The sequence below is a fragment of the Pteropus vampyrus genome, unplaced genomic scaffold (assembly GCF_000151845.1).
Source record: "Pteropus vampyrus isolate Shadow unplaced genomic scaffold, Pvam_2.0 Scaffold48, whole genome shotgun sequence".
In the NCBI taxonomy this organism is placed as follows: Eukaryota; Metazoa; Chordata; class Mammalia; order Chiroptera; family Pteropodidae; genus Pteropus; species Pteropus vampyrus.
This window is the reverse complement of record NW_011888829.1, coordinates 2,420,527-2,436,274: the sequence shown is the minus strand read 5'-3', so window position 1 is coordinate 2,436,274 and position 15,748 is coordinate 2,420,527. Positions and strand designations below refer to the sequence as shown.

General features: G+C 43.1%; 1 protein-coding gene and 1 pseudogene across 7 annotated transcripts in view; one reads left to right on the top strand and one right to left on the bottom strand.

The window, feature by feature from the left end:
- The window catches only part of ATP6V0A4 (ATPase H+ transporting V0 subunit a4), a 59,965-nt gene that overhangs the window by 31,730 nt on the left and 12,487 nt on the right, over positions 1-15,748 (bottom strand). For 2 of the 7 annotated variants that reach the window (XM_011359498.2, XM_023530294.1), the window contains exons 2-8: positions 11,268-11,363; positions 11,082-11,147; positions 7,684-7,817; positions 6,556-6,634; positions 6,184-6,278; positions 648-773; positions 70-164 (exon numbers count right to left, since the gene is read on the bottom strand). In XM_011359498.2, the coding sequence (XP_011357800.1) occupies positions 70-164; positions 648-773; positions 6,184-6,278; positions 6,556-6,634; positions 7,684-7,800 (512 nt within the window). In that variant the 5' untranslated portion in view covers positions 7,801-7,817; positions 11,082-11,147; positions 11,268-11,363. The other 5 variants (XM_023530291.1, XM_023530289.1, XM_023530290.1 and 2 more) reach the window with 5 other exon arrangements.
- LOC111739240 lies at positions 11,744-11,862 on the top strand (annotated as a pseudogene).

The following is a 15,748-nucleotide window of genomic DNA, read 5'->3' as shown; positions in this document are numbered from 1 at the left end:
TTCATTCGTTCATTCATTCAGAAAGTCTGCCAAATGCCAGGCACTGTGTTACGGACCAGGGATACTAACCCCAGCTTTCCAGCCATGTGCGCGGGCAGAGCTCTTAATTCCAGGAGACCAGAGGTGTCTTCAGTAAAGAAGTCATCAGGTAAACTGGTTTCCGTCTGAAAGTTGAACAACCACTATTTTCACTTAAATGTATTTGAATTATCTTAAAAGCACCTCACACGCAAGGGTTTTTTGTTTTGTTTTGTTTTTTCCTGTTTTTACTGAAGCTTTAATTTTCTATAAATAGTTAACGAAATTCAGAAAGTAGAGTGCTCCTTGCAGGATTAAAAGGTTTCCCCAATCTCCTCCTACAAAGACCCAAAATTTTGCTCAAACTAACTGTTCTGCTTTGTTCTGACTTCTTCTCCTGTCTGGGCCATCTGGAGCACATACTTTTTAATGAACATCATAATATGTTTGCATTCAATTCGACCAGCACCACAGTATTCCGCCCAGAATACTCTCCCGTTCACCAGTGGTCTAGCCATGGGACAGAAACAGAGTGATTTGTTCCTATTCCAAACCAGCCAGTTTTCAAAATAGAAATTTGAGGCTCTGGCAGGAAAGGGCTCTTTACTAAATAGTCCCCAAATAATGACCTCGAAGAAGTCCTGAGTTTTCTTCAGGAGATATTTGAGTTCGGTCAGTTCTAGAAAGCTTTTCTTCAATGCTTGCTGGTTCTGGTTGGCTTCCTGTAACTCTCCTTCCAGTTTTTCTAGAACAGTCTAGGCAGGAGGGAGAAAGAAGGTAAGCCAGGCAGAGAGTGCTGTGACATTTACTGTACGTTAACCACAATAGATAACTAAATATCAAAGAAATGTTCGGCCCATCATAATGATGAAGTCGAGTGGCCCGTTCGGTCATAAACAACATGATTGTAGAACTATAAGCCAGAACCACATCCACAACACGCTCTCTCTGAGTCCCATCATCAAATGCGGGGGATTATAAACCCCACTGTGGTAATGAAAATGGCAGCCTCAAGAAGAAGCCAAGGCATTTTGGCAAATTGCATGTGTCTCCCCCATTTAAAACACTAAAAAGGGAAGCCGGAGTGAATTTGTGTGTTGAGAATTCCTCCTGCCGCAAACACATTGTAACGATGAATAAAAACAAACAAACAAACAGGAAAACTAGTGTCTCCTCCCCCAAACAATCACCGGTTCTGGGCTGGGATCTGGAGAGCCAGGTACAAGCAAGTGAAAAAAGGAGACAGAGATGGGTAGGCACTGAAGGCAAGAAGACAGAAATAAGGGAAAAACCAATCTCCCTTCCAAAATGAGCGTACGAAGAGAATAAGGCTCACAGAGAAATCTAATGATCAGAAAAATTACCGGCAAAATCAACAGTCAGAACACAAAATCACATGGGGTGAAATTACTTCTATAGAATAGTCTGCAAAAGAGTTTGAAGTTTTTAAGGAACATTCAAAGAGATAAACGAAGGCATAATTGCCACTAAAAGAAAAATAAGAAATTATTAAACATATATGTTCTAAAATGAAAGAACAGATAACTACAAAAAGAGAAGTACTTAGAAATCTTGGCAATATAAAATAAAGCTATTAAAATTCAAAATCCAACAGATGAGATCAACTCTATACTGGACACAATGTATGAAAGCAAATTGAGATTTGGCAAATAATTTTAAAATATAAAAGCTCGCTTCTCATTTATCCAAATGTCCGTCAACAATAGAATGAACAAAGTGTGGTACATTAAATCAAAGGAACACTACCCAGCAGTGAAAATGAATTAATTTCAGAAACACGAAACAACATGGTGTCTTAAAAAATAAAATGATGAAAGAAAACAGCAAATTGCAAAAGCATAAAGCATATGGCTCCATTTATATAAAAATTTTAAGTATGCAAAGCTAAGCCCTAAGCTATTTTGAAGACTAAATATGTGATAAAACTATGAAGAAACAAGGAAAAGTACTAAATTCAGGGTAGTAATTATCTCCAAGGGTGGAAGGGAAAAGAGGGGTGGGGCCAAAGGGGAGCGGTGGGGCTCGAGGGGAGGGGAGGGGTGGAGTGGGGCGCACGGAGGGCTTCAAGAGCCCCACTGCAGTTACCTTTCATCTCACACAAGGTGGTAGGTAGCACCTGGAGTTTGCTGTATCATTCATTAGCCTTTACACCTTACACGTTTTTTCTAAAAATTCTACCATATCAATTCAATATGTAATAAAAACAATTTTAAATAAATCCATACTTAAACAAATTATAGTGAAACTACAGAACAAAGAAAAAACCTTAAAGGCTATCAGGGCAAAAAGAGAGAGAGAGAGAGAGAGAGAGATAGAGAGAGAGAGAGAGAGAGAGAGAGAGAGAGAGAGATAACCACAAAGGAATGATCACTGAGCCAGCAGCAGATGTTACAGAAAAAATTTACTAAGTGTATATCTTGAGATATAAGCACAACTATTATCTATAGCTCTTAAACCAAGAGAAGAGGGGAGAAGTTTGAAGGATATTACAGAAGGATACGAGAGGAGAGAGAGAAGGAAAAGAAAAAAAAAAAAAAAGGAATGGTATACCAGACAGTCAGTAAATCGGTAATCACAATAAATGAAAATGGATTAAGGTCATCTACTAAAAGACAGAGATTATCACACTAGATTTCTTTTTAATCTATCTTAAAAAAAAAAAAAAAACCGCCCTTAACCAAAGAGATTAAAGAATAAAAAAATAAAAATGATACCCATGAAAATGTTAGTTTCCTTTCCCCCAAAAAAGCATATTAAGATCAGGTGAATTTGAATATTGAACATTTTTATTGATGGAAAATTTCAAATATAAGTGGAGAGAACGATGTAATGACCCTCATACACTCATCACTCGGCTTCAACTGCATCCCATTCCCTCCCCTCGCAGAGATAATCACTACCTTGAATTTTAAACACAGTGGCACAATGTTGGGGGGAAAACCCAAATCCTCATTTCTTACTCATTTGTTCTATCCACTAAGTGATTCCAATAAAAATAATGCATTAAAAGTATTCTGGAGAACAGTGCAATCTCTAAGAAGCGGTTTACAATGTGATAGCAAATGCGAAAAATAGAAAACTATAACGTATATTACGGGATATGTATTTATATAAAAATATAGCTGATAAGAATAAAGCCTGAAAACAAAAAAGTTAAGGCAGTTTTGGCTGGGAGGGTGATTTGTAAATCATTTTTTCTGAATATTTCCTCTAGGATGATTATGAAAGCCTCTTTAGAAATTCTACAAGATAAGGGCCTGAAGTCACTTGTGTACTCTTATCAGAAGGATTCCCCTGCCTAGGAAGGTTGGAGAAAAGGCCAGATCAGTTACATCAATCAGTGAATCCCTGTGATCAATGGTCAGATAGATGTTACTCTCATGAGCCCATACTGTTTTAATTTCATCTTTACAATAGATAATATCCAGTAGGAAAATACTGAGTAGAGGCTATTGGCACACATCTGATTGCCCCTTACCTAACTGGTCATTGCTACAATATATAGAGGGTAGAAAATTCCAAAGTCATTGGATGAACCAATTTTTTTAGGGTAGTATCTGAAACATAACCAACTCAACTTGTAAACAAAAACACTTGTTACAGGTTTAACAAAATCAAGAAAGTCTCTGTGCTTGCCAAGTTTCAATGTAATATCAAAGAACAGCCACAATTATTTTAAAAGGCTGTTAAAATACTCCACCCTTTTCCAACTACATATCTGTGCAAGGCCGAATTGAGAATATATTGCAAGAGATTCAAAGCAGAATAGATGTGAGACGCCAGTCTTCCATCAAGCCATGCATTTAAGAAATGTGCAAACCATGCCTTTCTTCTCACTAAAGTTTTTGTCTTGAAAATTATTTTTCATTTTTAAAAGTTAACGTGTAATGACATATTACTATTTTTACAGGAATTAATATTTTACACTTTTTTAGTTTTAGTTCCTGATGCTGTAACTGTCAGTAAATACAACCCACATCAATAAACATAAATAGTGTTTAAGAGTATAAAGGTGTCTGAGATCAAGAAGCTTCAGAACCACTGAATTACAGGATAAGTTATGAAAATATAATACTTGAGAAACTAAGAAACGATGTGTCATGGCGTGTGGTCAGAGAATGCTTTGTGGAATGGGTGGGCATGAGGTCCAGCATGAACTACGGCATGGAGCTGAGAAATGAACCTGAGGCAAGCAGAGAACTGCCAAGGGTCCAGCCCAAGGGGAGTGGAGGACTCGAGAGGTGGGACGCAGCTAGGAAGAGCAGGCTTTGATGGCCAGGTGAGACCTGGCGTAGGTGAGAAGGAAACCAGCATACCTTCCTGAGCAGGGAAGTGGCAAGATAATGCAAAACCACGGCGAAAAATTAGGCTGGTGAGAGGAGGCAGAATAGATTGAAATCGTTAAGAAGAAAGTTGGAAAACCCAGTCAACTTCTGCCAAAACTCAGGAATGAGACGAGAGAGAGAAAGCATAAGCCAGAATGACATCTCGGTTCTCGAGAACAGGGCTAGGTGATGAAGAAGAGGCAGGGGACAATGGTGGGTGGGAGCTGCTAGTTAAGGGCTGGTACTAGAAGACTAGCGATGAGACTGAAATTGGACATGATGCTACGGAGATCCTACGCATAGCTTTTTTGTTAAAAGCTCTCTCTCAACATACCCAGGCTTTAACATGACAAGATCTGAAACAGTTGCTAGGGAAGTTGCCAGGCTCAGATCTCTGTTAAGAGTATCTGGATGAAGAAGACTAATGGCTACAAAATTTCAAGAATCTTAAGTTATCTTAAGAGAAAATAAAGACAAACCCAGCCAGAGATGAGGTTTAGCTCAGTGAAGCCCTCCTCACTATCTGCCCACCTCCCTGCCTCCTCTGAGCATTAAAAACTTCAATTTTGGGGGGGTGGTTTCAGTCAAGATGGCAGAGTATAACATTGCATATCAACTGTAATTGAAAAAAATTGTTTTAAACGCTCCAATATTTTTTTAAATCGGGATCAGATCTACAGAGCCTTCCACGCTCTGCTGTCTTCTGACAGCCTCTCCCACCGCCTCACCCCTCCCTCCTCTCTCCATCACCTGCTCTAGAAGCTTCTAGAGGGCACGGCCATGTTTTATTTCTATCTAAGGTGCCTGGTGCATGAGAGGAACTCAGTGTTTTATAAAAGGAGGTAGAAAGGGGAAAGAGAGAGAGAGGGTCCCACTGGCCATAATGTCTCTGGCTAAAGAAAGTTGCTTGTCTTCTCACAGCTGATCTCAGAGGCCAGTCTGAGGAGCCTAAGTCCAGAGTGGACTCGACACATCAGCTGTTTCCCACCGGACAGACAATTAGGGAGCATCCCCTCGGATCCAGAAATTCCACTTCTGGGTATTCATCCAAAGGAAATGAAACCATTATCTCAAAAAAAAAAAAAAATCTGCATCCCCATGTTCACTGCAGAATTATTTACAATAGCCAAGACATGGAAACATTAAATGTCCATCCACAGATGAGGGGAAAGGAAATACACACACACACACACACACACACACACACACACACACACACACACGAATATAAAACAGAAGGAAACCATGACATCTGCAACAACGCGGATGGACCTTGAGGGCATTATGCTAAGTGAGGTAAGTCAGGCAGAAAAAGACAAATACTGTATGATCTCGGTTACGTGTGGAATCTAAAAATAAAGCTGAACACACAGCTGCAGAGAACTGATTGGTGGCTGACAGAGTGCAGAGGGCGGGAGCAGGTGGGTGAACGGGGTGAAGGTGGTCGAAAGGTACAGGCTTCCAGTTACAAGATATACAAGTCCTGGGGGCATGACTGAGCGGGTCCCGCTGTGCCGGGACCAGAGTAGACAAGGCTTGGCTGCCTGTGAGAACCTGATGCCCAATGAGGAGACCACTCCTCAGAGTGGGGTGAGCTTGCCTGGGGCTTCGCTGGAGAGAAAGTGCTCTCTCCTGGGTCGGGGCTGTGTCTCTAAAAACTGCACAATGGGACTCTCCTGGGAGAGTAACACTGGTAAGTTGCTGTCACCCGTCCCCCGCCATGCCTTCCAAGGGGGGTAATGGATCCATGGGTGGCTCTCAGAGCACCCCGAGGGACAGGCTTCCTGACTCCCCCTCAGCAGAGGAGGGAAGAACGTACCTCCAGGGCGATCATCTCCCGGGGAAGTGGGGTCGGGGGGTACTTGTCCAGCAATTGAACATCAACCTCGTTTTTTATCTCATCTTCCAGAAAACCTGAGGGAGGAAACCCCACCGGAGAGCCCAAGGTGACTGCACATTCTCACACCTAAGAAAGGGGGTCAAGCGGACGGGTGGCTTTCAGCTAGTTCAGCTGCCCGAAGTGCCCCCGGGACCTGCCATGGCGTCCGGGTCCCATGCTAACCTCCCCCACCCAGACTCCAGGATCACCCTGAAAAGCCTCACCAACGGGGGGTGTATGTGTCCGTCAAGACCCGCACACCGTTGACCTCCCCGCCCGGTCAGTTAGACAGCAGACAGAAAAGGGGCTTACGCAGGATCCTCTCCATCGACTCACACCTTCTGACTTCATTCACGAATTTCCTTTGGAAGCTGTTCACATTCACATTTAACTAGAAGTGGAGGGGACCACAAAGCACACGTTAGTGGCAACAGCCGGTTATTTTATGATATGTTTTAAGGCTGGAGAACGTCAGTGAGATTATCTTAGAGAAAGATCTTTCCACACACAAGACAGGTGAGTTACAGGCAAAACACTCCTTGACATTCTCACACTCGATCCCCCAATGCCTCGGCTCTGGCCTTCTTACCCCTCAAAGAGAAACAAAACTCTCCCGCAGCTAAGGTTTCCTTACTTTCAGCTGCATTTACGATCCAAATGAGCCTTTAAATCCGCAATAGAGTCATGAATATGACGGGACCTCGAAAACTGCACAGCTCCGTGCAATGTACCAGGGTCATCAACAAAAATTCAGCACCCCTGTGCTGGTGACCCTCAGCTCAGCCCGCTAAAAGTTATTGAGGAAATGCTCATGTCAGGTCCTGTGCTAGGAACTCGGGACACAAAGAACAAGACGTGACCCTTCCATGCAGGAGCTTAGTTTTGACCTTGACCTTGGTGAGGAAGTAAAGATGAGTAAAGAGTCCAATTTTCTAAATTCGATTCAAAACAGACTGATGAGGATCTAAACTGCCTCTGGGAAGTGATAGCCCAACATCACATTCAAGACATCAGTCCTAGAATGTCACTCCAGGGAGGCTGTGGACTTCAGGATAGTTCGTCCTCAGACAGACTAGTCAGGAAGACTTGGTTTCTGTCCTCAGAACAAGGTTTGGTGATCCATGGGCCCACTGGGTATCTCCAATGCTTTGATGCTGCTACATGGGAAACAGAATACAAGGCCCCCAACATGTAGTGACTGCATCAGACCCTCAACACCTTCCTGCAGATCAGCCACACACGAAAGAAGGGAGAACATGTTTGCAAGTCACCTGTCCCACATTGTCACCAGTCCTAGGCAGAGGACTAGAACCACGGAATTCCACGGATTCCAGCTCAGGGCTCCTCTTCCCACACTCTGACCACTACCAAGAAGAGGTATGAAAGAGCTGGCCACGCCCACTCCGCCTTCCTCTGGCCTCCAAAGAATGCAGTACTTACATCTTTGAACTGAACCAACCCAAGCTCTCCCAGCTCAGCCACACAGCAGTACGCAGCCTCCACCTGGAGAAACAGTTGTGACAAACACATCTCCTCGCTTCGGAACACAGACGCCATGTTGACCCAGCCGTGGTCTGCAAGGGACAAAGATGTTTGATGTAGTACCTGCGTGAAAACCTTAGGATGAAAATTGCTTTTTGTTGAGCCACATTAAAACCCAACAGGAAAAAAAAAAAAAAATCTAACAGGAATCACTCCTGATTTTTAAAATAAGAACAAGGTAGCACTTTCACCACCTATCAGGTTGGCAAAAGATTAAAAAAAAAAAGAATGACTAAAGAGTCACATTACGGAGGATACGAGGAAGGAGGAAATTTTCATACACTTTAGGGGCTGGAGTGTAAATTGGTACAGTTTTTTTCAGAGAGCAGTTTGTCAAATCAAATTGTGTTACTCATACTCATGACTGAAGATTTCCACATAGATGTTTCAGATAACATTTTATATGATAATTATCATAAATGGTCCTAACCTAGATATCCATCAAAAGGGGAATGGTTAAACTGATACGTCAGAATCCCGTGCAGTCAGTGGGAATGAAATAAACCTTTATGTCCTCTCTATGAAAACAGGATATGCATCTAGAATCTATTTTCATCAAAGACCCTCTAAGACTGCCCTACGGCTGCCAAACCAAATCGTTTTCCCCAAAGTCCAACCTTCTGGAAGAACTCTCTCACATCACATCATTACTTCCTCATATCATTTTATCACACATAGAGTATTCACTATTTGCCGCACACTGGGTTTATCCCTCCTGTCCTAATCCATCCATTAGTCCATTTTCCCAGGAAAAAGTCTAAATCCCTTGACCTCGTTAACAAGAGGCTGCATAACTTGGCCTTTGCCTTCCCTCCAGCTTCCCCTCTCCTCACACTACTCCTGGACACACAGAATTTCTCCCGGAGCTCCACCTGCCTCAGGACCTTTGTCCATGGTCCCCCCTACTTTTGGAACCTCAACTCCTTCCTGCCAACCCCGTCCTTCCTGCCAACCCCGTCCCCCCTGCACTGCATATAATCCTGTCATTTCTCGGGTCTCAGTGTAAGGAACCTCATCCTCCGTAAGCCTTTCCTGACCACCACCAACACCCCCAATGAACTAAGCCCCCTCCTACATGCTCCCAGAAGACAAATGATCTGCAGTTACTTGTTTAATGTCTGCATTGCCCACTAGACAGAAAAATCCACGAGATTAGAACTTTATATGTTTTTTTTTTTTACTCTCTCTCCAGTCTAGCCCAAGCACAAAGCAGGTGTTCAATGATTCCTCATTTATTGACTAGAAGCTGTCTTCCTTCCCTCCAGAATGCACAGTCTAGGCCCCTATTTTTGCCTTTTGACACCAAAATGAATTAACTTCTCACACTGTACTTGCTGATAAATAAGGCAATGTTTCACAGAAAGAGACAGAAGACATTAGCTTCATGCTGACCAAAAAGCACAGCTTCCTACCCCAGCTTCTTCCAAGCAGGTCCTGGACTGGGGGCTGGAGCTGGCCGGGCGCTGCGGCTCCCAGTGACTTTCTTCGCTTGACACCTGAGCGGTAAGACTTTGGCTGCAGTGGCTGGGCCCACGAGGCAGCGCAGGTGGGACCGAGCTGGCTGGGGATATCACTCACACACAGGAGTCCCAGCTTCTTCTTGCAGGAGCCCGCAAAGCCTGGAGGCAGCTCTTGTTGTATCAACACTGGCCAGGGTGAGGACGAACCTGCCCGCCAGCCTGCTCAAATCCCCTCCCTTCCTCCTTCCCCCCGCCCACCTCTGCCCTGGGCCACGACCTTGGGGCTCAGACAGCAAGCAGTGCTGGTCCTCTCTAAGGAAAGTAACTGACCCCCCTGTCCCCTGCCCGCTCAGTGAGTGGAGAGTCTGGGAAAAGGTTTCTGGAGGCCTCAGAAGAACGCTGAGACAGGCGTCCAGTGTTTTCTACTAAACACACTAAAACACTTTTAGTGATAAAAATGAAATAACGTTACAAATTTGTTTGGGAAAAGAAAAAAAAAACCGCTCGCCATCCTATCAACATTTTCAAACACACTTTACTTTCAAAGGACAATAGACAAGACAAATCTTTATAAATAGCCGATGGCTCCAAGTGACCCAGGTGAAAAAGAAACAGGGCCAGAAGTGAGGTTTACCCTTATCTTACTGAAGATCCGCTCTTTCCCATTTATTTGGTGGAAAGGTAAAGAGCAGAAAACAGGCCAATTAGATGCATTTCTCTTGGCCTGGGGATTGGGGGCCACCGGAGGGCATATTAACCGGCTCTGCGAGCCACCCAGCCACACGCCCCCACCTGGGGTGCCTGTGAAAAAAGGTACCCCAGGCTGAGGGGTGCTTTCTGTTTTGTTTTGTTTTTTTACTGTTTACTATGGAAAAATTAAAGCATCTGCAAAATTACAGGGAACAGTATAAGGAACTCACACGTACAGACCATTGTTGAATTTTGCATCATCTACACACTTCCGTCCGCCCCAGATTATTTTGAAGCAAATCCCATACATCATGTTGTTTCTTTCAAAATATGTTAATATTTATCTCTAAAAGATAAGGATTCTTTCACACACAGGTGCACGCGCACAGGTGACCTTTGAATGACATGAGGTTGGGCGGGCACAGTTAGAGCACTGACCCCTCTTCCCTTCTCTCTTCCCCCCTCCAAGCCCCTGCTGAAAATCTGCATATAATTTTTGACCCTCCCCCACCAAAACTTAACTACTAACAGCCTGCTTTTAACCAGAAGCCTCACTGATCACATAAACAGTCAAGTAACAAATATTATGTATGTTTATGTATTACATGCTGTATTCTTACAACAAGGTAAGCTAAAGAAAATAGCATTAAGAAAATCATAAGGAAAATACATTACAGTACTGTACGTACTCACTGAAAAAAACTGCATATAAGTGGACCGCATAGTTCAAATCCCCGCTGTTCAAGGGTCAATTATAAATATATATAAAATACCATGGTCACACCCAAAATTTCACAATTCCTTAATATCCATATCCCATCAGTGTTCAAATTTCCCAGATTGTCTGAGCTCTGCCTTTTTAATAAGTCCCTCAGGTGATTCTTGTGCGCGATCAAATTAGAACCATTGCTTTTGCAAACACAGGGTGAAAAATATGAGTCTGGGAGGCAGCAAGGAAGAGGGGCAGGCTACTGGCAGTTTGGGAACCATCGGCTAAGAAGATGCGGGGTTTTTAACGTGGGGCAGTGCTGGCCAGGGCCTCTGAGACAGCAGGTGGCGAGTGACTAGACCCCGTAGGAAAAATACCGCTTGGGTTTCTTAAGAATCAGAGTTTGGCCACACGGGGCAGATTCCCTCAAGACTCACCTGGGCAAAGTTCCGGAGACTGAACTCGGGATTCACGAAGCAGAGCAGGAAGATCAGAGCTGGAAACTGCAACAGAGCATCAGCGTAGGTGCTACCGCCCCCATCCCAGGAGCCCAGAGACGGGAGGGGGCCCTGCCCCAGTGGCTGCCTCCCTCTTCTTGCCCCTCCTCTCCTCCCCTCGCCCACCTCACAGGCTGCTCTTCTCCCCAGCGCTGGTTTGCTGTGCCTTCCATCAGCAGGGGAGCAGCAGTTCTCAGATGTGCAGGGGGCGCCCAGGAATCACTGAGAAGCGTACAGAGAAAAAAGTACATCTTTACAGTTAAGAGCAGAGTGGAGTCCCTGCCTGAGTCAGGATCCCAGCTCTGCCATTTACCACGTGTGACCTTGGGGAAGCTATTTAACCCTGAGGCCTCAGGGTCCTTATCTGAAAAATATAACAGGATCTTAGATATTTACTTAGAATGTGGAAGTATGGAAGGGAGGAGTTATTTCAAAGTTTGCTTTCTTCTTTCCTAAAGCTCCAAGTCAATCCTGCAAAAGGCCAGCACGCTCATGTGACCCTGGCAGGGTGATGAATGAATGTGATCTGTCTAAAAGGAGATTTGCATGTCCTTTGAGTCGATAATCTCACTTGAGGAAGTTCATCCGAAAATAAAAAATGTTTCTCCGGCCATGCCGCCCTGAATGTGCCCGATCTCATCTGATCTCGGAAGCTAAGCAGGGTTGGGCTTGGTTAGTACTTGGATGGGAGAGCACCTAGGAAGACCAGGTGCTATAGGCATAAAAAAAAAAAATTAAGGATATAAACCCAAATTTAACCACAAAAATGTCTATCTACTGTAGCACTGTTTGTAGTAAGTGCGTAATTGTAAATGAGCTATGATGCCAGCGAAGGCCTTGTGGAAGCTGGACTTTGACCCTCACCCAGCTATACCAAAGCCACACATCCCAGTGTGGTGTCAGAGAAAGCCTGAACCCCCAGCATCCCTTCCCCCAAAGTAATAAGGCACCTTCATTAACCTGTCTCGGAGTGGTATCTGAAGAGACCTAATCAGAACTTTCACCCTTCCCCATTGGTAACAACCCCCGCCCCCCACATTGGGGTGCAGAAGTCAAAGGGGAGTAGTCGCCAGGCACTTCACCTTCTCACAGCAAGGGCCAGTGAGTAGAATCAGCAGAGGTCTAGTGAAAAGAAGAACGAAATGTAAGAAACCACTCTACTCAATTTCAAGACTTACAGTAATCGAGAACGTGGCTTTTGTGGAAAGACAGACACGTGGGCGAATGGAAGAAAATACAGAAGCCAGAAACAGCCCCACACAAGTCCTGTCAGCTGAGTTTTGACAAAGATGAGAAAGCTGTTCAGGGGAGGAACCACAGTCTTTGCAACAAATGATGCTGGCGCAACTGGACATTCATAGGTCAAAAACTGAGCCAAAACCTAAACTTCACACATTATATAAAAAATTAACCCAAAACAGATCCGAGAGACACTGAAAATGTAAAACTATAAATCTTGTAGAAGAAACATAGAACATTTTTAGAATTGATGTCTTAGGGAAGAGTTCTCGGACCAGACACCTAAAGCACAATCCATTAAAAAAAAAAAATGATTAAAAAATTTCGCTGTGCAAAAAGACTCTGTTAAAAGAACAAAAAGGCAAGCTAAAGGTTGGAAGAAAATATCTGCAAGCCACGAATTTGAGAAAGGACTGACATCTAGAATTTATAGAGTTCTCAAACTTCTACAGTTAAAAAAAAAGAAAAAAAGGAAAAGAAAAAAATTCAAACAATCCAATTAAAAAATGGGCCAAAGACAGGAAGAGACATTTCACCGAAGAGGACACACAGATGGCAAACAAGGACATGAAAAGATGTTCAACATCACTAGCCAGCAGGGAAATACAAATTAAAACCATGATGAAATATCGGTATATATCTATTCAAACAACTAAAATAATAAACAGTGACAATTCCAAATGCTGGCAAAAATGTGGAGAAATTGAGTCTCTCATGCGTTGCTGGTGGGAATGTAAAAAGAGAGGCACAGTCACTCTGAAAAATAGTTTGGCAGTTTAAAAAAACACCTAAATATTCATTTCCCTTATGACCCAGCAATCACACTAATGGCCATCTATCTCAGAGAAATGGAAATTTATGTTTACCAAAAAAAAAAAAAAAAAATCTGTACATTGATCATAGCAGCTTTATTTGTAATAGCCCCAAACTGGGAACAATCAAAATTTCCTACTTATGGTGCTTCTAGAAGCAATAAACCATTGACAAACACAGCAACTTGGATGGATCTCAAGGTCATGACGCTGAGTGGAAAAAAAAAAAAAATGCAATCTGAAAAAGTCACATACTGTATGCTTCCATTTATACAACATCCTGTAAAAGACAAAAATTAGAGAGACAGAGAACAGATTAGTGGTTGTCACGGTTTTAGGAATGGTGACGTGTGTGCGTTACAGATTCGGAACTGAGGCAGAGAGGCGCAACCTGCTCGGGTCGCTCAGCTGAAGTGGAAAGTGAAGATTTGAATCCAGGCACTGTGGCTCCTGGGCTGAGACACAGAGTCTCAACGATCAAATTATTCAATAACCACAGAGCCAAATGTGAAATAATTGGAATGGGACAGCCGCCGAAGGAGGGAGGACAGCTCTCTGAGCTGCAAAAGCCTAAGCCAGGTCTCGGGGAAGGCTTTTTTGGGCAGAGGATGAGGGAGGGCTGTAGGACTGGGCTGGCGGAGTGGGGCGGGATGAGGAAAATGAGGACCTTGTCGACTGGATTTTTAAAGATTTTTGTCTTCATCTTAAGAACAACAAGAAGCCCTTGGCAGGTGTGAAGTCCAGGGGGTAGGGATGAACGATACAGCTTTGAGAATGTATTTCTAATTACACAGGACACCGGGGAAGGCGGGAGGGGCGGCGAGTCGGGGGGAGAGCACAAGAACAGCAGCAGGTGGACCAGTGATGAGACAGGGGCCGTGGTCCAGGAAAAAGCTTTATTTTTAATATCCTGCGTGACAAAATGGAAAGTACACATAAAGCACTTTGTGCCCTGATGAAGTAAGAAAAGTGATTGTTTGAGCTGCAAGCTGAATTAGCTGCTATTTTCACAGACACCATTTTTACTTGAAAGAACAGCTAACGCTATGGTTATTCAGACTTTGCCACTTACTTGGCAGGGATTTTCTCGAAAATGATCCAAATGATTCTGTCACTTGGAAGAAAAACAACTGACAGTGCTTGTTGCCAATGATAAAAGTCTAGCTTTCAAGTAAGAAATTTTTCCAAAACTTTTTTCTGCCACCATGAACCAACACCAAAAGTTTTTCTGATGATGAGGCTATTTCTATAAGGATATTTATAAATGTGATTTTTAAAAATGTATAATGAAATGTGACAACATTTGGAAGATCTGCATAACTCAATGAACCAATATTTTCCAAATGACCAATGCGTGATGTTATAAAATCATGAATGGGAAAATAATCCATCAAAAATGCATGATTAACCAAATGATTTAAATGGAAAGGTCACTGATTTGATTCCAGATTCAACATTGCAACTATGCTTTTAAAATTACTACTTGTTAAGTTCTGGTGTAGTACCAAAGAAAAATATCCACAACTATCTGAAAAGGCTAGTAAAACATTTTTCCTTTTTTTTTAAAAGTACATATCTATGTAAGGCCAGATTTTCTTATACGTCAACAAAAATAACATATAGCAACAGATAGAATGCAAAAATAGATATGTAAAAGACAATCAGCAGGAATGCTGTTAAGTCAAACATTAAAGAGATTTTCAAAATTAAAACAATAGCACTCTTCCTCATTTTGGAAAATCAAGTTATTTTCATAAAGACATGTATTTATATGACTATAGAACAGGCTTGGTGTTATTTAAATGAGCTAATATGTAAGTACTTTTTAAATTTTTCAGTTTTAATTTCTAGCGTAGTAAATACTGGTAGATGAACCCCATATAACCCAAAGCTTTTTGGGGTTCTCAACAATTTTTAAGAATATAAAGCAGCCTCTAGGTGAAAACACTGGAGCAGCACCAGCTGGAGAGGGCACAGAGGGCGAACTAGCTTGCCAGGGTTGCCTTAACGACCACCCAGTAGGTAGTTTAAATGGCAGAATTTATCACCTAGCAATTCTGGAGGCTAGATGTCTAAGAATAAGGTGTCAGCAGGGCTGCTCCTTGCTAAGGGCTCTGAGAATCTGTCTCATGCCTCTCCTCTAGCTTCTGGGGGTTTACTGGCGATTTTTAGGATTTTTTGGCTTGTAGAAGCATCAATCTAGCTCTACTCTCATGTTCACGTGTGTGTGTCTGTGTCCAAATCTCCCCTTTTTATAGGGACACGACTCATATTGGATGAGAGATCCGGACCACCCCAGCATGAGCGTGACCTCATCTTAACTAATTACCTATGAAAATCCCTTCCCAGGTACTGGGGTTAGGACTTCGGCATGTGAATTTGTGGGGAGGGGGGCCACAGTTCAGCCCATCGCAAGGGAAAGCAGTGAAGTCAGCCCTGAGCATGGGAGAACTCACAGGTTTCAGAGCAGGACAGAGGAGGTAGACAAGAAACAGGGAGGGAGGGAGGTGGATAATAGGAAGAATGAGAATTCAAGAAAAGAAAGTGTCTCGAGAA